A 24,760-nucleotide genomic window follows, 5' to 3' on the forward strand; every position below is an offset into this window, starting at 1 on the left:
GAGGGGGGGCCGGCGGCTGCTTAGGCCGCTTGGGCCGGCTTGGCCTTGCGCGGGGAGAGAAGAGTTGGGCCGGAATCGGCCCAACGACTTAGGGAAGGATTTTTAAGACTTTTTCAATTAAAATAATTTGTGAAATGATGTTTCATTTATTAAAAATACTTTCCTTGCTCAAATAATTCCTAAAAAAATCTAGAAAATAGAGGAACAAGCAAAGTATTTAATAAAATTTTATCTAGCTCAATTTTATGTTGAAATTTTCCCTAAATTATTAGAGTTTAACTTGTAGGCTTTTAAAATAATTTCTAAAAATGATTTTAAATATGCATTATTAACTTAGGCGATTTTTAGGGCATGACAACATTTATTACATAAATAACCGTTGATACTCGGTACGTGTCCGGTCGTCTACCAATGTCGGCGATGTAGCAGTAGACCTTTACTAATGGTTGGCGTGTGCGGACTCATGGGAAATGGTCCTTCGGGTTGGGCTGAGAAAATTGTTGGGGTAAGTACAGACTTTTCCCTAAGGGGTACATAGAGGGACCTGATATGAACTTTGTCTAAACATGGAGGATGATAATGGGCTCTGCCCAAAGATGAAGGATCCTAAATGGACTTGTACAGAGGATTGAAGTCTTGGGCCTGGTCAGAAAACATAGGGAACTTCGATAGACTTTTACCGAGAAATTAATTTCTCTGGCCTAGAAAGAAATAGAGGTCAGCTAGACTTCTATAGAAGGATTAATGTCTGGGCTTGAACATGGAAGTAGAGGAGATCGAATAGACTTTTTAGAGGGAAGATGGCGCACAGGTAGGATACCTACCGTAGGAATAGTCCTATTTTTCTTTTCCTTTTCCTTTATTTCTATTTTCTTTCTGTTACTCTCGATCCTTCTCTGCTCTGTCTGTCTCACTTCTTTTTATTCCTTTTTTTCCTTTGCTGTGTCTCTGTTTCTTTTCACTCACAGGTGGGGGATGGAGGCTGGGCGCATGGTAAGAAACATAGTAGTTCCCATCTTGGGTAGGCATGAATTGAAATATTAGTTTTCATTCCAGACAATAGTGAATACATTTTGGCAAAGCCGAGTAAACGTGATCGGCGCTTACCCACAGGGACATAAATAGAAAATCATATAGCACATCCATGACTCACATGGAACATGAATAATTAAAACCGAAAACAAAGAATCAAATTGAAAATCATATTGCACATCCATATCAAGCATGGAATATTAAAATAAGAATAACATCGTAAACATAAGATGAACTCGAAACCTAAATAACGTGAACAATAATTTGAACATAAGCAATCACTTATCATATAGAAATATATCGGTAATAAATATATAAAGCAAACCATCCATGAATAACACAATTAGTTCGTCATGCACTTGCCTTTTAAACCCCATCACCTCGCTCTCACATCGCGCCGTGCTGCCTCGTGTTCTTGACGCCGCCATGGTACTTCGCCGAGCTGCGGATGCCGCCGCCTCTCCGCTACACTCCACAGGCCGCTCGCTTGCCGCCGCTTCGCTCCGCCGCCCGCTCGCTCGCCCGCGGCTGCCGCTCCGCTCCCCTTGGTCGGTCGCTGCGTGCTCACCCGCCTCCTCGGGTCGTCTTCATCGACCTCCTACGCCCCGTCCTGGAGCAGGCGGCGGCGCCGCCGCGGCCGGCCGCGAACGATGTCGTCGCCGGCGCCGACGCCCTCCTCCCCACCCGCCGACCAGCCTGTGCAGAGAGGCGAGAGAGGAGGAAGGGAGAGAAGAGGGGGTGACGTGGACATCCTGACATGTGGGGCCTACGTGGGTCCCACGCTGACTCAGCCGTCACGTTGAATAAAATCGGGGTCAAAACCACCTAAGGATCTAAAGTAAACGGTTTTGTAAGTTGAGAGATGTCATATATCTGGTTTTGCGGTTGAGAGACCATTTTGTAACTCGATGACAAGTTGAGAGACTTTCGGTGTACTTTTTCCAAAATAAAAATAGGACTATTCCTACCTGTGCACCATCTTCCCTCTAAAAAGTATATTCGACCCCCTCTACTTCCCTGTTCAAGCCCAGACATTAATCCTTCTATAGAAGTCTAGCTTACCTACCTTTTCTTTCTAGGCCAGAGAAATTAATTTCTCAGTAAAAGTCTATCGAAGTTCCCCTATTTTCTGACCAGGCCCAATACTTCAACCCTCTGTACAAGTCCATCTAGGGTCCTTCATCTTTGGGCAGAGTCCATTATCATCCTCCTTGTTCAGATAAAGTTCATGCGGACCCCTCACCGATAACGATTTTGCCATCTAAAAGAAATAACAGTAACGATAAATGCCAAAACATGCAAAAGCCTAAAATGCTCTAAAATGTATGAGTTTACTAGTGTGGTTAGTGATGGTCTAAGATTAATTTAGGTGAAAGAATTTTTATTTTATCATTTTGCATTTGAGAGTTATTAATTTTCAAAGTTTAATACTAGCACTAGATTAATTAAGCTCTATTATCCTTTAGGTGCATTTTAGGTCCATGATTTATGAATTGTTGGCTTGCTGCAGTGAAGGTAATGTTCTTAGGTGTACAACAAAATTGGTTTCATAACTTTTAGAGTTTAAATGATTTTATTATAAATTTTTCAAGCTAAGTGATATACTATAGTAGTTATTAGTTATTTCAAATTTTAGATATGTTTTGGGTACCGTAAGTGCCATATTTTATTTTATAAAAACTAAGTACATGATTTTGCCAATCTAACAGAACTGAATCACCTCATTTGGAGTTGTATTCATTTTGATACGAATTTCAGAAATTTCTAAACCGTTCTTTAATATTAACTCATTATTCAAATTTTAGTGATGTTTCTAGATATGTTTTCTTCTAAGACTTGTTTACAGAACTAATGTACATGCCTCTATAAAACTAATAAATTTTAGTTTTGCACATTTGGAGTTAAAATGAATTACTTATGGATTTTATTAAATAAACATTTGGTGACATTTTTATTACAGAGAGTGCTAAGTTTTAGTTCATGACAAATGAGAGTATGATTTTGTGAACATTCTGGAACTTAATTCATTTAAAAAGAGTTAAGGTGAATTTTCTATAAATTTTATAAGTTGGAGGGTGCTCTATGTTCATTGTTTCTTATATGAATTTTTAGAGCTATTTCTTCTACTGTAAGTGCCAAGTTTTATGTTTCTAAATTAAAGTTCATAATTTGATGAGTTCACAGAAATTTGATTCATCTAAAAATGAGCTAAAATGGATTTTATATGTATTTTACTAGTTTGGGCAAGTTTTCAATTGTAAAATATCTACTCTAGTCATTTTCCTTATATTTTTCCAGATTTTAAACACATAGGGCCCACTGGTCAGTGAGAGATCTTTTGTAGAAAAGTCCCTAGAGTTCTAAGAAATATAATCCGAAGTCCTTAGCACATGTTAAAAGTATCTTTATTAAGAGTTCTTGAGCTTTAATCTATTTACATGCATGTCCTTGGGTCCACATGTCATTCTCTAGGTATTTAACAATACAACCTCACAAGTTTTAAACATTTACTAATGTGAGTTCTTAGTGCCTAATCATGTAGGTCCCGCATGTCAGTGAGGAGGTACTGGAGGGAGCAGAGGCAGGGCGGCCGGTGAACTTGTCGCCGTTGCCAGCGGTGAACGGCGGCGAACTAGGCTTCGCAGCCAAAAGAGAAAAGTAAGAGGGAACGACGGCGAAGCCATCGGTGGTGATCTTGCGGGATGAGATGGCCGGAGTCATTGGCGATGGCGGCTTGAGTGGCGGCGACCCTCGGCATGCTAGTGCATACCGAGTTCCGGCTCAATTCTATGTGAGTGAGTGCATGCATGAGTGGCTACAGGACTCCTGGAGACTTACAAAATGTCGTCCGAGAATCGGCGATGGATGGACAACGACGGCGGTCCGAGGAATGCTCTAGGTGACGACGGAAAACGGCAAAGCGACGGCGACAACCTCTTCTCGCCTTCGGGCTGCCAAAGGGAGGAGGGAAACGATTCAAAGACCATCTGAGGATGCTACACATGCAAGGAATTGCGCCGAAGCTCACGCGGGAGCGAGGAATCGATGATGTTGGCCGGCGGCCGGAGTTGAAGAAGAAGGGCTCGATCTCCTTGATAACGACACCTCAGCTCGATTCTTTCAATGGGTGTCCTACTAGGACCTTGGCAAGGACGGTCCAAAATTGATTTGTTGCATGCATGTGAATATGCCATGTCACTCGCCGAGGGTTACGACGAAGCAGTCGTATTTGAGATAGAAAGTGCTTTACACTTGGACACCGCTGGGTATGATGCTCTTGTTCTAGTTTCCACTCATATGGTACTTATGGCGGAAAAAAAGACATGGCGGGTTGTCGTAAGTCCTAAAAAGAATTCGGATGAAAAAATCATGCCCGTTTTACTGAAGGGCACGCCGAATAGGGAGCTACGTACATAAATATTTCTTTGGCTAACTCTTTGAATAGATCCAGCGGCTGAAACAAGGAGGCTAGCGCAGTTGTGCTATTGATTCAAGGCGGTTTGCAACCTATCTAGAGGCCAAGGAAGCGGGATATTTAACGTGGAGGTTTTGGGCAAACCGAAGGGTCTTGTCACAAGTCTTATGGTTGTTTTACATGGAATCTCGGCAAATAACAGTCGCCCAACAACAGTCTTATATGTGTGCATAGATCGAAGCGTTGATGCACGCAAGCTGGTTCGGTTTATGTTATTTCTTACATAAGATATTTTTACTCCATACTTTTGTTTAAAGAATCATTCAAATGATTTCATGGAAAAAAAAAGTTCTGCCAAGTGCCAAGGATCGACATTTTGAACTAGAAATGTTAGATGGCACCGGATTATTTTTTTTCCCCCTGGTGCTCCTACAAATGGAGAGAATGGAATGAGTAGAATTGATTGCACAACATTTATTACATAAATAACCGTCGATACTCGGTACGTGTCCGGTCGTCTACCAATGTCGGCGATGTAGCAGTAGACCTTTATTGATGGTTGGCATGTGGCTCATGATGCGATTACCTGCATAACAGCCACTTTGAAGGATTCATCCATCGACTTAAACTTGTCAGCTGGGGCCGCATCGAGGAAAGCTTTAGCTGCTTTCTTGTAGGCAAGTGAAGTTGCAGCAACTTTCTTCTCATCTCCTTGGGCCATCCCGAGAGCAGTTATGGCGAATATTCTCCGCTTCCATGTGGCAGCTTCAACTTCATCCTTTTTTGCTGGTGGGGCAGCAGCCACAACAGAGTCGGCGGCCTCGTTGATGGCCTGAGCTGCCTCATCCAAGCGCTTATCGACAGGGGCGAGGAGGGCCTTGTTGAAGCTCTTCTCGACGGGGGCGTCGCATTCCACTTGCACTAACACGGCCGATGCCGTGATGGCTGCAAGGAGTAGGGCGACGGCTTTGGCCATTGCTAATGAACTGGAGAGGGATCTTTCAATGTTGGAAGATGTTGCTACTACGCGTGGATTTTCTGTGTGAGTTTGTAGGGATCATCGGGGCTTTAAATAGGGAAACATGTACGATGATAACCTAAGGCCAAGAGAGCTTTATGGTCCAAAATTGATTGGTTGCATGCATGTGTGCCAAGTGTTCGGTCCGTAGTGCATGCTATCCCTTGTCTTGACTGAGCCTGCAGGATCCAAATCTGGACTTCCACAACCCCGATATGAAATTTATATGTACGCAACATGTTAATAGCATATAACCCATTGTCCGGTTGGCAATAGGTACGCGAATGAGCATGAACGACGTGTCGAGGGGTGTTGTAAAAGCAAAACAAAGGTAAGAACCACTTTGGCAACAAATTCGACAAGGTCATCAGCGATTCTTATACGAGTCTACGCAACGGTCACTAAAGTTCCAATAGCATGTGAAGCTATAAACATATCATTCAGGTTCCTATGCATCAAACTTCACCAATGTTACTTAGGGTGTGTTTGTGAGGAGGGGAAAAGAGAACATACGCAAAAAAGGGTGTGTCATCAACGTATGATTAGTTGAGTGTTAATTATTTTATACCTTAAAAATGGATTAATAGGATTTTTTAACCAACTTTTGTATCAAATTGTCTTGCGAAAAACACACCGTTTAGCAGTTCGAGAAGCGTGCGCGCGGCGAACGAGGGATTTTTTTCTCCGGATGCCAAAAAGGCAGCCTTAGAGCGTATAGAGCAAAGGAGAAGTAAATGTCGAGGACATCTATGGTGAATATGCCACGTTACTCGCTAAGGGTTACGACGAAGCAGTCGTATTTGAGATAGGAAGTGCTTTGCACTTGGACGGCGCCGGGTATGATGCTCTTGTTCTAGTTTTAGCCGCTCATATGGTACTTATGGCGGGAAAAAAGACATGGCGGGTTGTCGTAAGTCCTAAAAAGAATTCGGATGAAAAAATCATGCCCGTTTTACTGAAGGGCACGCCGAATAGGGAGCTACGTACATAATTAAATATTTCTTTGGCTAACTCTTTGAATAGGTCCAGCGGCTGAAACAAGGAGGCTAGCGCAGTTGTGCTATTGATTCAAGGCGGTTTGCAACCTATCAAAATGCAAGAGGCCAAGGAAGCGGGATATTTAACACGGAGGTTTTGGGCAAACCGAAAGGTCTCGTCACAAGTCGTATGGTTGTTTTACATGGAATCTCGGCAAATAACAGTCGCCCAACAACAGTCTTACATGTGTGCATAGATCGAAGCGTTGATGCACGCAAGCTGGTCCGGTTTATGTTATTTCTTACATAAGATATTTTTACTCCATACTTTTGTTTAAAGAATCATTCAAGTGATTTCATGGAAAAAAAGTTCCGCCAAGTGCCAAGGATCGATATTTTGTACTAGAAATGTTATTAGATAGCACCGGATTATTTTTTTCCCCTGGTGCTCTTACAAATGGAGAGAATGGAATGAGTAGAATTGATTGCGCAACATTTATTACATAAATAACCGTTGATACTCGGTACGTGTCTGGTCGTCTACCAATGACGGCGATGTAGCAGTAGACCTTTATTGATGGTTGGCGTGTGGCTCATGATGCGATTACCTCCATAGCAGCCACTTTGAAGGATTCATCCATCAACTTAAACTTGTCAGCTGGGGCGGCATCGAGGACAGCTTTAGCTGCTTTCTTGTAGGCAAGTGAAGTTGCACCAACTTTCTTCTCATCTCCTTGGGCCATCCCGAGAGCAGCAAAGGCGAACATTCTCCGCTTCCACGTGGCAGCTTCAACTTCATCCTTTTTTGCTGGTGGGGCAGCAGCCACAACAGAGTCGACGGCCTCGTTGATGGCCTGAGTTGCCTCATCCAAGCGCTTATCAACAGGGGCGAGGAGGGCCTTGTTGAAGCTCTTCTCGACGGGGGTGTAGCATTCCACTTGCACTAACACGGCCGATGCCGCGATGGCTGCAAGGAGTAGGGCGACGGCTTTGGCCATTGCTAATGAACTGGAGAGGGATCTTTCAATGTTGTAAGAAGTTGCTACTGTGCGTGGATTTGCTGTGTGAGTTTGTAGGGATCATCGGGGCTTTAAATAGGGAAACATGTACGATGATAACCTAAGGCCAAGAGAGCTTTATGGTCCAAAATTGATTGGTTGCATGCATGTGTGCCAAGTGTTCGGTCCGTAGTGCATGCTATCCCTTGTCTTGACTGAGCCTGCGGGATCCAAATCTGGACTTCCACAACCCCGATATGAAATTTATATGTACGCAACATGTTAATAGCATATAACCCATTGTCCGATTGGCAATAGGTACGCGAATGAGCATGAACGACGTGTCGAGGGGTGTTGTAAAAGCAAAACAAAGGTAAGAACCACTTTGGCAACAAATTCGACAAGGTCATCAGCGATTCTTATACGAGTCTACGCAACGGTCACTAAAGTTCCAATAGCATGTGAAGCTATAAACATATCATTCAGGTTCCTATGCATCAAACTTCACCAATGTTACTTAGGGTGTGTTTGTGAGGAGGGGAAAAGAGAACATACGCAAAAAAGGGTGTGTCATCAACGTATGATTAGTTGAGTGTTAATTATTTTGTACCTTAAAAATGGATTAATAGGATTTTTTAACCAACTTTTGTATCAAATTGTCTTGCGAAAAACACACCGTTTAGCAGTTCGAGAAGCGTGCGCGCGGCGAACGAGGGATTTTTTTCTCCGGATGCCAAAAAGGCAGCCTTAGAGCGTATAGAGCAAAGGAGAAGTAAATGTCGAGGACATCTATGGTGAATATGCCACGTTACTCGCTAAGGGTTACGACGAAGCAGTCGTATTTGAGATAGGAAGTGCTTTGCACTTGGACGGCGCCGGGTATGATGCTCTTGTTCTAGTTTTAGCCGCTCATATGGTACTTATGGCGGGAAAAAAGACATGGCGGGTTGTCGTAAGTCCTAAAAAGAATTCGGATGAAAAAATCATGCCCGTTTTACTGAAGGGCACGCCGAATAGGGAGCTACGTACATAATTAAATATTTCTTTGGCTAACTCTTTGAATAGGTCCAGCGGCTGAAACAAGGAGGCTAGCGCAGTTGTGCTATTGATTCAAGGCGGTTTGCAACCTATCAAAATGCAAGAGGCCAAGGAAGCGGGATATTTAACACGGAGGTTTTGGGCAAACCGAAAGGTCTCGTCACAAGTCGTATGGTTGTTTTACATGGAATCTCGGCAAATAACAGTCGCCCCAACAACAGTCTTACATGTGTGCATAGATCGAAGCGTTGATGCACGCAAGCTGGTCCGGTTTATGTTATTTCTTACATAAGATATTTTTACTCCATACTTTTGTTTAAAGAATCATTCAAGTGATTTCATGGAAAAAAAGTTCCGCCAAGTGCCAAGGATCGATATTTTGTACTAGAAATGTTATTAGATAGCACCGGATTATTTTTTTCCCCTGGTGCTCTTACAAATGGAGAGAATGGAATGAGTAGAATTGATTGCGCAACATTTATTACATAAATAACCGTTGATACTCGGTACGTGTCTGGTCGTCTACCAATGACGGCGATGTAGCAGTAGACCTTTATTGATGGTTGGCGTGTGGCTCATGATGCGATTACCTCCATAGCAGCCACTTTGAAGGATTCATCCATCAACTTAAACTTGTCAGCTGGGGCGGCATCGAGGACAGCTTTAGCTGCTTTCTTGTAGGCAAGTGAAGTTGCACCAACTTTCTTCTCATCTCCTTGGGCCATCCCGAGAGCAGCAAAGGCGAACATTCTCCGCTTCCACGTGGCAGCTTCAACTTCATCCTTTTTTGCTGGTGGGGCAGCAGCCACAACAGAGTCGGCGGCCTCGTTGATGGCCTGAGTTGCCTCATCCAAGCGCTTATCAACAGGGGCGAGGAGGGCCTTGTTGAAGCTCTTCTCGACGGGGGTGTAGCATTCCACTTGCACTAACACGGCCGATGCCGCGATGGCTGCAAGGAGTAGGGCGACGGCTTTGGCCATTGCTAATGAACTGGAGAGGGATCTTTCAATGTTGTAAGAAGTTGCTACTGTGCGTGGATTTGCTGTGTGAGTTTGTAGGGATCATCGGGGCTTTAAATAGGGAAACATGTACCATGATAACCTAAGGCCAAGAGAGCTTTATGGTCCAAAATTGATTGGTTGCATGCATGTGTGCCAAGTGTTCGGTCCGTAGTGCATGCTATCCCTTGTCTTGACTGAGCCTGCGGGATCCAAATCTGGACTTCCACAACCCCGATATGAAATTTATATGTACGCAAGATGTTAATAGCATATAACCCATTGTCCGGTTGGCAAGAGGTACGCGAATGAGCATGAACGACGTGTCGAGGGGTGTTGTAAAAGCAAAACAAAGGTAAGAACCACTTTGGCAACAAATTCGACAAGGTCATCAGCGATTCTTATACGAGTCTATGCAACGGTCACTAAAGTTCCAATAGCATATGAAGCTATAAACATATCATTCAGGTTCCTAGGCATCAAACTTCGCCAATGTTACTTAGCGTGTGTTTGTGAGGAGGGGAAAAGAGAATATACGCAAAAAAAGGGTGAGTCATCAGCGTATGATAAGTTGAGTGTTAATTATTTTATACCTTAAAAATGGATTAGTAGGATTTTTTAACCAACTTTTGTTTCGAATTGTCCTGCGAAAAACACACCGTTTAGCAGTTCGAGAAGCGTGCGCGCGGTGAACGAGGGATTTTTTTTCTCCAGATGCCAAAAAGGCAGCCTTAGAGCGTATAGAGCAAAGGAGAAGTAAACGTCGAAGACATCTATGGTGAATATGCCACGTTACTCGCTAAGGGTTACGACGAAGCAGTCGTATTTGAGATAGGAAGTGCTTTGCACTTGGACGGCGCCGGGTATGATGCTCTTGTTCTAGTTTTAGCCGCTCAGATGGTACTTATGGCGGGAAAAAAGACATGGCGGGTTGTCGTAAGTCCTAAAAAGAATTCGGATGAAAAAATCATGCTCGTTTCACTAAAGGGCACGCCGAATAGGGAGCGACGTACATAATTAAATATTTCTTTGGCTAACTCTTTGAATAGGTCCAGCGGCTGAAACAAGGAGGCTAGCGCAGTTGTGCTATTGATTCAAGGCGGTTTGCAACCTATCAAAATGCAAGAGGCCAAGGAAGCAGGATATTTAACACAGAGGTTTTGGGCAAACCGAAAGGTCTCGTCACAAGTCGTATGGTTGTTTTACATGGAATCTCGGCAAATAACAGTCGCCCCAACAACAGTCTTATATGTGTACATAGATCGAAGCGTTGATGCACGCAAGCTGGTCCGGTTTATGTTATTTCTTACATAAGATATTTTTACTCCATACTTTTGTTTAAAGAATCATTCAAGTGATTTCATGGAAAAAAAGTTCCGCCAAGTGCCAAGGATCGATATTTTGTACAAGAAATGTTATTAGATGGCACCGGATTATTTTTTTTCCCCTGGTGCTCTTACAAATGGAGAGAATGGAATGAGTAGAATTGATTGCGCAACATTTATTACATAAATAACCGTTGATACTCGGTACGTGTCTGGTCGTCTACCAATGTCAGCGATGTAGCAGTAGACCTTTATTGATGGTTGGCGTGTGGCTCATGATGCGATTACCTCCATAGCAGCCACTTTGAAGGATTCATCCATCAACTTAAACATGTCAGCTGGGGCGGCATCGAGGACAGCTTTAGCTGCTTTCTTGTAGGCGAGTGAAGTTGCAGCAACTTTCTTCTCATCTCCTTGGGCCATCCCGAGAGCAGCAAAGGCGAACATTCTCCGCTTCCACGTGGCAGCTTCAACTTCATCCTTTTTTGCTGGTGGGGCAGCAGCCACAACAGAGTCGGCGGCCTCGTTGATGGCCTGAGTTGCCTCATCCAAGCGCTTATCAACAGGGGCGAGGAGGGCCTTGTTGAAGCTCTTCTCGACGGGGGCGTAGTATTCCACTTGCATCAACGTGAGGAGGGGAAAAGAGAACATACACAAAAAAGGGTGTGTCATCAACGTATGATTAGTTGAGTGTTAATTATTTTATACCTTAAAAATGGACTAGTAGGATTTTTTAACCAACTTTTGTATCAACTTGTCTTGCGAAAAACACACCGTTTAGTAGTTCGAGAAGCATGCGCGCGGCGAACGAGGGATTTTTTTCTCCGGATGCCAAAAAGGCAGCCTTAGAGCGTATAGAGCAAAGGAGAAGTAAATGTCGAGGACATCTATAGTGAATATGCCACGTTACTTGCTAAGGGTTACGACGAAGCAGTCGTATTTGAGATAGGAAGTGCTTTGCACTTGGACGGCGCCGGGTATGATGCTCTTGTTCTAGTTTTAGCCGCTCATATGGTACTTATGGCGGGAAAAAAGACATGGCGGGTTGTCGTAAGTCCTAAAAAGAATTCGGATGAAAAAATCATGCCCGTTTTACTGAAGGGCACGCCGAATAGGGAGCTACATACATAATTAAATATTTCTTTGGCTAACTCTTTGAATAGGTCCAGCGGCTGAAACAAGGAGGCTAGCGCAGTTGTGCTATTGATTCAAGGCGGTTTGCAACCTATCTAAATGCAAGAGGCCAAGGAAGCGGGATATTTAACGTGGAGGTTTTGGGCAAACCGAAGGGTCTTGTCACAAGTCTTATGGTTGTTTTACATGGAATCTCGGCAAATAACAGTCGCCCAACAACAGTCTTATATGTGTGCATAGATCGAAGCGTTGATGCACGCAAGCTGGTCCGGTTTATGTTATTTCTTACATAAGATATTTTTACTCCATACTTTTGTTTAAAGAATCATTCAAATGATTTCATGGAAAAAAAAAGTTCCGCCAAGTGCCAAGGATCGACATTTTGAACTAGAAATGTTAGATGGCACCGGATTATTTTTTTTCCCCCTGGTGCTCTTACAAATGGAGAGAATGGAATGAGTAGAATTGATTGCACAACATTTATTACATAAATAACCGTCGGTACTCGGTACGTGTCCGGTCGTCTACCAATGTCGGCGATGTAGCAGTAGACCTTTATAGATGGTTGGCATGTGGCTCATGATGCGATTACCTGCATAACAGCCACTTTGAAGGATTCATCCATCAACTTAAACTTGTCAGCTGGGGCAGCATCGAGGACAGCTTTAGCTGCTTTCTTGTAGGCAAGTGAAGTTGCAGCAACTTTCTTCTCATCTCCTTGGGCCATCCCGAGAGCAGTTATGGCGAACATTCTCCGCTTCCAGGTGGCAGCTTCAACTTCATCCTTTTTTGCTGGTGGGGCAGCAGCCACAACAGAGTCGGCGGCCTCGTTGATGGCCTGAGCTGCCTCATCCAAGCGCTTATCGACAGGGGCGAGGAGGCCCTTGTTGAAGCTCTTCTCGACGGGGGCGTCGCATTCCACTTGCACTAACACTGCCGATGCCGCGATGGCTGCAAGGAGTAGGGCGACGGCTTTGGCCATTGCTAATGAACTGGAGAGGGATCTTTCAATGTTGGAAGATGTTGCTACTGCACGTGGATTTTCTGTGTGAGTTTGTAGGGATCATCGGGGCTTTAAATAGGGAAACATGTACGATGATAACCTAAGGCCAAGAGAGCTTTATGGTCAAAAATTGATTGGTTGCATGCATGTGTGCCAAGTGTTCGGTCCGTAGTGCATGCTATCCCTTGTCTTGACTGAGCCTGCAGGATCCAAATCTGGACTTCCACAACCCCGATATGAAATTTATATGTACGCAACATGTTAATAGCATATAACCCATTGTCCGGTTGGCAATAGGTACGCGAATGAGCATGAACGACGTGTCGAGGGGTGTTGTAAAAGCAAAACAAAGGTAAGAACCACTTTGGCAACAAATTCGACAAGGTCATCAGCGATTCTTATACGAGTCTACGCAACGGTCACTAAAGTTCCAATAGCGTGTGAAGCTATAAACATATCATTCAGGTTCCTATGCATCAAACTTCGCCAATGTTACTTAGGGTGTGTTTGTGAGGAGGGGAAAAGAGAACATACGCAAAAAAGGGTGTGTCATCAACGTATGATTAATTGAGTGTTAATTATTTTATACCTTAAAAATGGATTAGTAGGATTTTTTTAACCAACTTTTGTATCAACTTGTCTTGCGAAAAACACACCGTTTAGCAGTTCGAGAAGCGTGCGCGCGGCGAACGAGGGATTTTTTTCTCCGGATGCCAAAAAGGCAGCCTTAGAGCGTATAGAGCAAAGGAGAAGTAAATGTCGAGGACATCTATGGTGAATATGCCACGTTACTTGCTAAGGGTTACGACGAAGCAGTCGTATTTGAGATAGGAAGTGCTTTGCACTTGGACGGCGCCGGGTATGATGCTCTTGTTCTAGTTTTAGCCGCTCATATGGTACTTATGGCGGGAAAAAAGACATGGCGGGTTGTCGTAAGTCCTAAAAAGAATTCGGATGAAAAAATCATGCCCGTTTTACTGAAGGGCACGCCGAATAGGGAGCTACGTACATAATTAAATATTTCTTTGGCTAACTCTTTGAATAGGTCCAGGGCTGAAACAAGGAGGCTAGCGCAGTTGTGCTATTGATTCAATGCGGTTTGCAACCTATCTAAATGCAAGAGGCCAAGGAAGCGGGATATTTAACGTGGAGGTTTTGGGCAAACTGAAGGGTCTTGTCACAAGTCTTATGGTTGTTTTACATGGAATCTCGGCAAATAACAGTCGCCCAACAACAGTCTTATATGTGTGCATAGATCGAAGCGTTGATGCACGCAAGCTGGTCCGGTTTATGTTATTTCTTACATAAGATATTTTTACTCCATACTTTTGTTTAAAGAATCATTCAAATGATTTCATGGAAAAAAAAGTTCCGCCAAGTGCCAAGGATCGACATTTTGAACTAGAAATGTTAGATGGCACCGGATTATTTTTTTTCCCCCTGGTGCTCTTACAAATGGAGAGAATGGAATGAATAGAAATGATTGCACAACATTTATTACATAAATAACCGTCGATACTCGGTACGTGTCCGGTCGTCTACCAATGTCGGCGATGTAGCAGTAGACCTTTATAGATGGTTGGCATGTGGCTCATGATGCGATTACCTGCATAACAGCCACTTTGAAGGATTCATCCATCAACTTAAACTTGTCAGCTGGGGCAGCATCGAGGACAGCTTTAGCTGCTTTCTTGTAGGCAAGTGAAGTTGCAGCAACTTTCTTCTCATCTCCTTGGGCCATCCCGAGAGCAGTTATGGCGAACATTCTCCGCTTCCAGGTGGCAGCTTCAACTTCATCCTTTTTTGCTGGTGGGGCAGCAGCCACAACAGAGTCGGCGGCCTCGTTGATGGCCTGAGCTGCCTCATCCAAGCGCTTATCGACAGGGGCGAGGAGGGCCTTGTTGAAGCTCTTCTCGACGGGGGCGTCGCATTCCACTTGCACTAACACTGCCGATGCCGCGATGGCTGCAAGGAGTAGGGCGACGGCTTTGGCCATTGCTAATGAACTGGAGAGGGATCTTTCAATGTTGGAAGATGTTGCTACTGCGCGTGGATTTTCTGTGTGAGTTTGTAGGGATCATCAGGGCTTTAAATAGGGAAACATGTACGATGATAACCTAAGGCCAAGAGAGCTTTATGGTCAAAAATTGATTGGTTGCATGCATGTGTGCCAAGTGTTCGGTCCGTAGTGCATGCTATCCCTTGTCTTGACTGAGCCTGCAGGATCCAAATCTGGACTTCCACAACCCCGATATGAAATTTATATGTACGCAACATGTTAATAGCATATAACCCATTGTCCGGTTGGCAATAGGTACGCGAATGAGCATGAACGACGTGTCGAGGGGTGTTGTAAAAGCAAAACAAAGGTAAGAACCACTTTGGCAACAAATTCGACAAGGTCATCAGCGATTCTTATACGAGTCTACGCAACGGTCACTAAAGTTCCAATAGCGTGTGAAGCTATAAACATATCATTCAGGTTCCTATGCATCAAACTTCGCCAATGTTACTTAGGGTGTGTTTGTGAGGAGGGGAAAAGAGAACATACGCAAAAAAGGGTGTGTCATCAACGTATGATTAGTTGAGTGTTAATTATTTTATACCTTAAAAATGGATTAGTAGGATTTTTTTAACCAACTTTTGTATCAACTTGTCTTGCGAAAAACACACCGTTTAGCAGTTCGAGAAGCGTGCGCGCGGCGAACGAGGGATTTTTTTCTCCGGACGCCAAAAAGGCAGCCTTAGAGCGTATAGAGCAAAGGAGAAGTAAATGTCGAGGACATCTATGGTGAATATGCCACGTTACTCGCTAAGGGTTACGACGAAGCAGTCGTATTTGAGATAGGAAGTCCTTTGCACTTGGACGGGGCCGGGTATGATGCTCTTGTTCTAGTTTTAGCCGCTCATATGGTACTTATGGCGGGAAAAAAGACATGGCGGGTTGTCGTAAGTCCTAAAAAGAATTCGGATGAAAAAATCATGCCCGTTTTACTGAAGGGCACGCCGAATAGGGAGCTACGTACATAATTAAATATTTCTTTGGCTAACTCTTTGAATAGGTCCAGCGGCTGAAACAAGGAGGCTAGCGCAGTTGTGCTATTGATTCAAGGCGGTTTGCAACCTATCTAAATGCAAGAGGCCAAGGAAGCGGGATATTTAACGTGGAGGTTTTGGGCAAACCGAAGGGTCTTGTCACAAGTCTTATGGTTGTTTTACATGGAATCTCGGCAAATAACAGTCGCCCAACAACAGTCTTATATGTGTGCATAGATCGAAGCGTTGATGCACGCAAGCTGGTCCGGTTTATGTTATTTCTTACATAAGATATTTTTACTCCATACTTTTGTTTAAAGAATCATTCAAATGATTTCATGGAAAAAAAAGTTCCGCCAAGTGCCAAGGATCGACATTTTGAACTAGAAATGTTAGATGGCACCGGATTATTTTTTTTCCCCCTGGTGCTCTTACAAATGGAGAGAATGGAATGAGTAGAATTGATTGCACAACATTTATTACATAAATAACCGTCGGTACTCGGTACGTGTCCGGTCGTCTACCAATGTCGGCGATGTAGCAGTAGACCTTTATAGATGGTTGGCATGTGGCTCATGATGCGATTACCTGCATAACAGCCACTTTGAAGGATTCATCCATCAACTTAAACTTGTCAGCTGGGGCAGCATCGAGGACAGCTTTAGCTGCTTTCTTGTAGGCAAGTGAAGTTGCAGCAACTTTCTTCTCATCTCCTTGGGCCATCCCGAGAGCAGTTATGGCGAACATTCTCCGCTTCCACGTGGCAGCTTCAACTTCATCCTTTTTTGCTGGTGGGGCAGCAGCCACAACAGAGTCGGCAGCCTCGTTGATGGCCTGAGCTGCCTCATCCAAGCGCTTATCGACAGGGGCGAGGAGGGCCTTGTTGAAGCTCTTCTCGACGGGGGCGTCGCATTCCACTTGCACTAACACTGCCGATGCCGCGATGGCTGCAAGGAGTAGGGCGACGGCTTTGGCCATTGCTAATGAACTGGAGAGGGATCTTTCAATGTTGGAAGATGTTGCTACTGCGCGTGGATTTTCTGTGTCAGTTTGTAGGGATCATCGGGGCTTTAAATAGGGAAACATGTACGATGATAACCTAAGGCCAAGAGAGCTTTATGGTCAAAAATTGATTGGTTGCATGCATGTGTGCCAAGTGTTCGGTCCGTAGTGCATGCTATCCCTTGTCTTGACTGAGCCTGCAGGATCCAAATCTGGACTTCCACAACCCCGATATGAAATTTATATGTACGCAACATGTTAATAGCATATAACCCATTGTCCGGTTGGCAATAGGTACGCGAATGAGCATGAACGACGTGTCGAGGGGTGTTGTAAAAGCAAAACAAAGGTAAGAACCACTTTGGCAACAAATTCGACAAGGTCATCAGCGATTCTTATACGAGTCTACGCAACGGTCACTAAAGTTCCAATAGCGTGTGAAGCTATAAACATATCATTCAGGTTCCTATGCATCAAACTTCGCCAATGTTACTTAGGGTGTGTTTGTGAGGAGGGGAAAAGAGAACATACGCAAAAAAGGGTGTGTCATCAACGTATGATTAGTTGAGTGTTAATTATTTTATACCTTAAAAATGGATTAGTAGGATTTTTTTAACCAACTTTTGTATCAACTTGTCTTGCGAAAAACACACCGTTTAGCAGTTCGAGAAGCGTGCGCGCGGCGAACGAGGGATTTTTTTCTCCGGACGCCAAAAAGGCAGCCTTAGAGCGTATAGAGCAAAGGAGAAGTAAATGTCGAGGACATCTATGGTGAATATGCCACGTTACTCGCTAAGGGTTACGACGAAGCAGTCGTATTTGAGATAGGAAGTGCTTTGCACTTGGACGGCGCCGGGTATGATGCTCTTGTTCTAGTTTTAGCCGCTCATATGGTACTTATGGCGGGAAAAAAGACATGGCGGGTTGTCGTAAGTCCTAAAAAGAATTCGGATGAAAAAATCATGCCCGTCTTACTGAAGGGCACGCCGAATAGGGAGCTACGTACATAATTAAATATTTCTTTGGCTAACTCTTTGAATAGGTCCAGCGGCTGAAACAAGGAGGCTAGGGCAGTTGTGCTATTGATTCAAGGCGGTTTGCAACCTATCTAAATGCAAGAGGCCAAGGAAGCGGGATATTTAACGTGGAGGTTTTGGGCAAACCGAAGGGTCTTGTCACAAGTCTTATGGTTGTTTTACATGGAATCTCGGCAAATAACAGTCGCCCAACAACAGTCTTATATGTGTGCATAGATCGAAGCGTTGATGCACGCAAGCTGGTCCGGTTTATGTTATTTCTTACATAAGATATTTTTACTCCATACTTTTGTTTAAAGAATCATTCAAATGATTTCATGGAAAAAAAAGTTCCGCCAAGTGCCAAGGATCGACATTTTGAACTAGAAATGTTAGATGGCACCGGATTATTTTTTTTCCCCCTGGTGCTCTTACAAATGGAGAGAATGGAATGAGTAGAATTGATTGCACAACATTTATTACATAAATAACCGTCGGTACTCGGTACGTGTCCGGTCGTCTACCAATGTCCGCGATGTAGCAGTAGACCTTTATAGATGGTTGGCATGTGGCTCATGATGCGATTACCTGCATAACAGCCACTTTGAAGGATTCATCCATCAACTTAAACTTGTCAGCTGGGGCAGCATCGAGGACAGCTTTAGCTGCTTTCTTGTAGGCAAGTGAAGTTGCAGCAACTTTCTTCTCATCTCCTTGGGCCATCCCGAGAGCAGTTATGGCGAACATTCTCCGCTTCCAGGTGGCAGCTTCAACTTCATCCTTTTTTGCTGGTGGGGCAGCAGCCACAACAGAGTCGGCGGCCTCGTTGATGGCCTGAGCTGCCTCATCCAAGCGCTTATCGACAGGGGCGAGGAGGGCCTTGTTGAAGCTCTTCTCGACGGGGGCGTCGCATTCCACTTGCACTAACACTGCCGATGCCGCGATGGCTGCAAGGAGTAGGGCGACGGCTTTGGCCATTGCTAATGAACTGGAGAGGGATCTTTCAATGTTGGAAGATGTTGCTACTGCGCGTGGATTTTCTGTGTGAGTTTGTAGGGATCATCGGGGCTTTAAATAGGGAAACATGTACGATGATAACCTAAGGCCAAGAGAGCTTTATGGTCAAAAATTGATTGGTTGCATGCATGTGTGCCAAGTGTTCGGTCCGTAGTGCATGCTATCCCTTGTCTTGACTGAGCCTGCAGGATCCAAATCTGGACTTCCACAACCCCGATATGAAATTTATATGTACGCAACATGTTAATAGCATATAACCCATTGTCCGGTTGGCAATAGGTACGCGAATGAGCATGAACGACGTGTCGAGGGGTGTTGTAAAAGCAAAACAAAGGTAAGAACCACTTTGGCAACAAATTCGACAAGGTCATCAGCGATTCTTATACGAGTCTACGCAACGGTCACTAAAGTTCCAATAGCGTGTGAAGCTATAAACATATCATTCAGGTTCCTATGCATCAAACTTCGCCAATGTTACTTAGGGTGTGTTTGTGAGGAGGGGAAAAGAGAACATACGCAAAAAAGGGTGTGTCATCAACGTATGATTAGTTGAGTGTTAATTATTTTATACCTTAAAAATGGATTAGTAGGATTTTTTTAACCAACTTTTGTATCAACTTGTCTTGCGAAAAACACACCGTTTAGCAGTTCGAGAAGCGTGCGCGCGGCGAACGAGGGATTTTTTTCTCCGGACGCCAAAAAGGCAGCCTTAGAGCGTATAGAGCAAAGGAGAAGTAAATGTCGAGGACATCTATGGTGAATATGCCACGTTACTCGCTAAGGGTTACGACGAAGCAGTCGTATTTGAGATAGGAAGTGCTTTGCACTTGGACGGCGCCGGGTATGATGCTCTTGTTCTAGTTTTAGCCGCTCATATGGTACTTATGGCGGGAAAAAAGACATGGCGGGTTGTCGTAAGTCCTAAAAAGAATTCGGATGAAAAAATCATGCCCGTTTTACTGAAGGGCACGCCGAATAGGGAGCTACGTACATAATTAAATATTTCTTTGGCTAACTCTTTGAATAGGTCCAGCGGCTGAAACAAGGAGGCTAGCGCAGTTGTGCTATTGATTCAAGGCGGTTTGCAACCTATCTAAATGCAAGAGGCCAAGGAAGCGGGATATTTAACGTGGAGGTTTTGGGCAAACCGAAGGGTCTTGTCACAAGTCTTATGGTTGTTTTACATGGAATCTCGGCAAATAACAGTCGCCCAACAACAGTCTTATATGTGTGCATAGATCGAAGCGTTGATGCACGCAAGCTGGTCCGGTTTATGTTATTTCTTACATAAGATATTTTTACTCCATACTTTTGTTTAAAGAATCATTCAAATGATTTCATGGAAAAAAAAGTTCCGCCAAGTGCCAAGGATCGACATTTTGAACTAGAAATGTTAGATGGCACCGGATTATTTTTTTTCCCCCTGGTGCTCTTACAAATGGAGAGAATGGAATGAGTAGAATTGATTGCACAACATTTATTACATAAATAACCGTCGGTACTCGGTACGTGTCCGGTCGTCTACCAATGTCCGCGATGTAGCAGTAGACCTTTATAGATGGTTGGCATGTGGCTCATGATGCGATTACCTGCATAACAGCCACTTTGAAGGATTCATCCATCAACTTAAACTTGTCAGCTGGGGCAGCATCGAGGACAGCTTTAGCTGCTTTCTTGTAGGCAAGTGAAGTTGCAGCAACTTTCTTCTCATCTCCTTGGGCCATCCCGAGAGCAGTTATGGCGAACATTCTCCGCTTCCAGGTGGCAGCTTCAACTTCATCCTTTTTTGCTGGTGGGGCAGCAGCCACAACAGAGTCGGCGGCCTCGTTGATGGCCTGAGCTGCCTCATCCAAGCGCTTATCGACAGGGGCGAGGAGGGCCTTGTTGAAGCTCTTCTCGACGGGGGCGTCGCATTCCACTTGCACTAACACTGCCGATGCCGCGATGGCTGCAAGGAGTAGGGCGACGGCTTTGGCCATTGCTAATGAACTGGAGAGGGATCTTTCAATGTTGGAAGATGTTGCTACTGCGCGTGGATTTGCTGTGTGAGTTTGTAGGGATCATCGGGGCTTTAAATAGGGAAACATGTACCATGATAACCTAAGGCCAAGAGAGCTTTATGGTCCAAAATTGATTGGTTGCATGCATGTGTGCCAAGTGTTCGGTCCGTAGTGCATGCTATCCCTTGTCTTGACTGAGCCTGCAGGATCCAAATCTGGACTTCCACAACCCCGATATGAAATTTATATGTACGCAAGATGTTAATGGCATATAACCCATTGTCCGGTTGGCAATAGGTACGCGAATGAGCATGAACGACGTGTCGAGGGGTGTTGTAAAAGCAAAACAAAGGTAAGAACCACTTTGGCAACAAATTCGACAAGGTCATCAGCGATTCTTATACGAGTCTAAGCAACGGTCACTAAAGTTCCAATAGCATGTGAAGCTATAAACATATCATTCAGGTTCCTAGGCATCAAACTTCGCCAATGTTACTTAGGGTGTGTTTGTGAGGAGGGGAAAAGAGAACATACGCAAAAAAGGGTGTGTCATCAGCGTATGATTAGTTGAGTGTTAATTATTTTATACCTTAAAAATGGATTAGTAATATTTTTTAACCAACTTTTGCATCGAATTGTCTTGCGAAAAACACACCGTTTAGCAGTTCGAGAAGCGTGCGCGCGGCGAACGAGGGATTTTTTTTCTCCGGATGCCAAAAAGGCAGCCTTAGAGCGTATAGAGCAAAGGAGAAGTAAATGTCGAGGACATCGATGGTGAATATGCCACGTTACTCGCTAAGGGTTACGACGAAGCAGTCGTATTTGAGATAGGAAGTGCTTTGCACTTGGACGGCGCCGGGTATGATGCTCTTGTTCTAGTTTGAGCCGCTCATATGGTAGTTATGGCGGAAAAAAAGATATGGCGGGTTGTCGTAAGTCCTAAAAAGACTTCGGATGAAAAAATCATGCCTGTTTTACTGAAGGGCACGCCGAATAGGAAGCTACGTACATAAATATTTCTTTGGCTAACTCTTTGAATAGGTCCAACGGCTGAAACGAGGAGGCTAGCGCAGTTGTGCTATTGATTCAAGGCGGTGTGCAACCTATCTAAACGCAAGATGCCAAGGAAGCGGGATATTTAACATGGAGGTTTTGGGCAAACCGAAAGATCTCGTCACAAGTCCTATGGTTATTTTACATGGAATCTCGGCAAATAACAGTCGCCCAACAACAGTCTTATATGTGTGCATATATCGAAGCGTTGATGCACGCAAGCTGGTCCGGTTTATGTTATTTCTTACATAAGATATTTTTACTCCATACTTTTGTTTAAAGAATCATTCAAATGATTTCATGGAAAAAAAGTTCCGCCAGGTGCCAAGGATCGATATTTTGAACTAGAAATTTTATTAGATGGCACCGGATTATTTTTTTCCCCTAGTGCTCTTACAAATGGAGAGAATGGAATGAGTGGAATTGATTGCACTTGTCACGCCCGGAATTTCTATCCAAAATTCCAAACACTTACATGTGTGTTAAACCCTCGTCCAGGAATCAGCCGAGGCACACAATAACAAATTGATAATAGAGTACAAATAAACAGCTATTTAATATTCACGAATAATAAATTGTTACAGAGGTGGATAGTTCCTCTCAAAGAATAACATTCTACGCAGCGAAAATAAAACAAACTACGGAACAGCTATGGCGACTCCACTCCGCAAGCAACTTAACCTGGATCAAGCCTTGTCCTCCAGATCATCACCCTCACTGAAGTACTGCTCCTCTGATGAATGAATATTGCAAGAATGAGCATATGACATACTCAACAAGCCACACAGCAAATATGCAAGTGCACAGGATAACAAAGGATGGCATAATAAAACTCATTTGCGTAAACAGCATTTAATAAATATTTAAGAGGATAGTAAAACAGTTAAATAATTAATCAGTATTAAATAAACACCATACAACACTCCCGTGTTGCATAGGCCCAACCTCATCTGAACAACCAACCCCGGTTGTACAAATCAAACCTCCACACCAGGAATATACCATTCCAAACCAGGAGTCAAATTAAGTAACACAATTACCAATAATAAGTAGTGTGGGACTAATCACGAAAAACATTGCTCAACTCACCCATAACCGCGGGCACGGCTATTCGAATAGTTTTACTCTGATCAGAGGTGTACCACTGTACCCACAAGACACAACCCCACAACATGTCACCACGTGCCTCAGCACCACCACGATACCTCGGAAAGGAATTGTGACAATACCCCTCGCACAACACAACTCACCACAATGCACCGTTCCTGGATCATAATCTCCCCCTCAAAACCAGAGGCAATGGACTCCCCAGCGACCCCCACGGACTTCTCGCCGCTTCATAGTCTGGCACACTATAATGAATCATGCTATACAAAAGATAAAGCTGTTGCCCACGCTGGCTTGTGGTTGGCACGGTAAAAGTTTCACAACAGTAGCTCGCGAACCAGTCCTTAATTGTCATGAGCACAACCATCAAAACCATATGCTCACAACCCACCTTTAACCAGGTTTTAATTATCAATTAATTAACATAACACGATTAACCATCGTGAGCTATCATTAAATATAATCATAATTAATAACGTAATATGATTTATGATTTATCCCATTAATTAGCTAGTGTTTCTAAGCATGGCTAAGCAAATATACATATAGCATTTAGCTGAACCAATCCAATATATAAGGTCCAAGCTAATCAAATTATATCCGATAGAAAAATAAAGTCATCTTCGGCCATTAATTAATTGGCAAAGGTTCACCACCCGATGTCATTCGAAAATAATGCATAAGTTGAAATAAAACAATAGCTTTAAACGGGTTCAACATGCTCAAAGGGTTATTTGGAATCTGTGTGTCTTGCCTTGAGCTTCCACAAAAACCTCTGAACCTTCCTCAACTGAAACACTCTCCTCGGGAACGTCGGAAACTAAAGCAAAAAGACAAAATCAACAAAATAGTACAAAAACAAGCATAAACAGTACATGTGGATATTTTTAACATGTAGATCTCAATTTTAGAAAAATTTAGAAACTTGAACCACTCGAATTGGAGTTACGAAGAATTAGTTATGATTTTCTGAAGTTTTAATCTATTTGCATCTAATAAAAAAAACTCAAAAGGGATTTATGACGTCATGCTGACGTCATGTCACGACCGGAAATAACCCAACGGGCGTTCCTTACGTGCGTGTATTATTCCTTGTCCCAGGAGGCAAGGTACACCAAAAGTTGACACAATTCAGAGTTTAACAAGCGGAAGCGTAAATAGTTAATTATTACATGGGTGACGAAGGCCCAGCACACAAGGAGACAACGAAAAACAGCGGAAGACTAGGGCGACGACCACAGGCTCTAACACAGTTATACCACACACCGGTATAACCATGCCCCACACGACTCAAGTAGGAAAACAAACGAGAAGAACACACGCGCGAGCCTACTAGCTGCTCGTCTACTTCTGCGATGGGCCAGGGCGGAAGGTGAGCAACAGCACATCCTCCGTGCTACCAATGCCAGAGGCTCCCTCCTCCTGAGGAACCACGGGCGCGGGCTCGGTGCAAGGGGTCTCCACGAAGCAGGTCCACGCCAAGGACTGACGAACAAGCTCAGGCCTGGAGGTACTCTTGCGGGCGGTGATCTTCAGGCTGCGGCAAACGCGGCGGCGCTTGGGGTGGCAGACTTCTACCTGAGCAATCTTG

The 24,760-nt window shown here is 44.0% G+C and overlaps 7 protein-coding genes across 10 annotated transcripts; all 7 read right to left on the reverse strand.

Moving 5' to 3' along the window:
* Positions 1–356: 356 nt before the first annotated feature.
* On the reverse strand, positions 357–21,066 carry LOC127784755 (uncharacterized protein OsI_030282). Of its 4 annotated transcripts, none has more exons than XM_052312115.1 (2): positions 7,012–7,515; positions 357–434 (listed from the first exon to the last, which is right to left on the reverse strand). In XM_052312115.1, exon 1 carries the CDS (start codon positions 7,438–7,440, stop codon positions 7,036–7,038), a length of 405 nt encoding a protein of 134 aa, XP_052168075.1. In that variant the 5' UTR covers positions 7,441–7,515; the 3' UTR covers positions 357–434; positions 7,012–7,035. The 4 variants fall into 4 exon arrangements, with proteins under 4 accessions (XP_052168075.1, XP_052168073.1, XP_052168072.1 ...); XM_052312113.1 differs by lacking the exons at positions 357–434; positions 7,012–7,515 and adding exons at positions 4,753–4,994; positions 20,560–21,066; XM_052312112.1 differs by lacking the exons at positions 357–434; positions 7,012–7,515 and adding exons at positions 4,753–4,994; positions 18,542–19,048.
* On the reverse strand, positions 5,019–5,423 carry LOC127783764 (uncharacterized protein OsI_030282-like). The gene has a single exon (XM_052310930.1). It carries the CDS (start codon positions 5,421–5,423, stop codon positions 5,019–5,021), a length of 405 nt encoding a protein of 134 aa, XP_052166890.1.
* On the reverse strand, positions 9,054–9,458 carry LOC127783765 (uncharacterized protein OsI_031781-like). Its single transcript, XM_052310931.1, has one exon. It carries the CDS (start codon positions 9,456–9,458, stop codon positions 9,054–9,056), a length of 405 nt encoding a protein of 134 aa, XP_052166891.1.
* Positions 11,075–11,425, reverse strand: LOC127783766 (uncharacterized protein OsI_031781-like). The gene has a single exon (XM_052310932.1). The coding sequence runs from the start codon at positions 11,423–11,425 to the stop codon at positions 11,075–11,077; it is 351 nt and encodes a 116-aa protein (XP_052166892.1).
* LOC127783767 (uncharacterized protein OsI_030282-like) lies at positions 12,513–12,917 on the reverse strand. The gene has a single exon (XM_052310933.1). The coding sequence runs from the start codon at positions 12,915–12,917 to the stop codon at positions 12,513–12,515; it is 405 nt and encodes a 134-aa protein (XP_052166893.1).
* Positions 14,530–14,934, reverse strand: LOC127783769 (uncharacterized protein OsI_030282). Its single transcript, XM_052310934.1, has one exon. It carries the CDS (start codon positions 14,932–14,934, stop codon positions 14,530–14,532), a length of 405 nt encoding a protein of 134 aa, XP_052166894.1.
* On the reverse strand, positions 16,548–16,952 carry LOC127783770 (uncharacterized protein OsI_030282). Its single transcript, XM_052310935.1, has one exon. It carries the CDS (start codon positions 16,950–16,952, stop codon positions 16,548–16,550), a length of 405 nt encoding a protein of 134 aa, XP_052166895.1.
* Positions 21,067–24,760: the final 3,694 nt, after the last annotated feature.

This window comes from Oryza glaberrima, chromosome 9 (assembly GCF_000147395.1).
Source record: "Oryza glaberrima chromosome 9, OglaRS2, whole genome shotgun sequence".
NCBI lineage: Eukaryota > Viridiplantae > Streptophyta > Magnoliopsida > Poales > Poaceae > Oryza > Oryza glaberrima.

What these genes read in the sequence shown, in the direction of transcription:
- LOC127783770 (XM_052310935.1), bottom strand. Translation starts at nt 16,952, where the DNA reads ATGGCCAAAGCCGTCGCCCTACTCCTTGCAGCCATCGCGGCATCGGCA.
- LOC127784755 (XM_052312115.1), bottom strand. Translation starts at nt 7,440, where the DNA reads ATGGCCAAAGCCGTCGCCCTACTCCTTGCAGCCATCGCGGCATCGGCC.
- LOC127783769 (XM_052310934.1), bottom strand. Translation starts at nt 14,934, where the DNA reads ATGGCCAAAGCCGTCGCCCTACTCCTTGCAGCCATCGCGGCATCGGCA.
- LOC127783764 (XM_052310930.1), bottom strand. Translation starts at nt 5,423, where the DNA reads ATGGCCAAAGCCGTCGCCCTACTCCTTGCAGCCATCACGGCATCGGCC.
- LOC127783766 (XM_052310932.1), bottom strand. Translation starts at nt 11,425, where the DNA reads ATGCAAGTGGAATACTACGCCCCCGTCGAGAAGAGCTTCAACAAGGCC.
- LOC127783767 (XM_052310933.1), bottom strand. Translation starts at nt 12,917, where the DNA reads ATGGCCAAAGCCGTCGCCCTACTCCTTGCAGCCATCGCGGCATCGGCA.
- LOC127783765 (XM_052310931.1), bottom strand. Translation starts at nt 9,458, where the DNA reads ATGGCCAAAGCCGTCGCCCTACTCCTTGCAGCCATCGCGGCATCGGCC.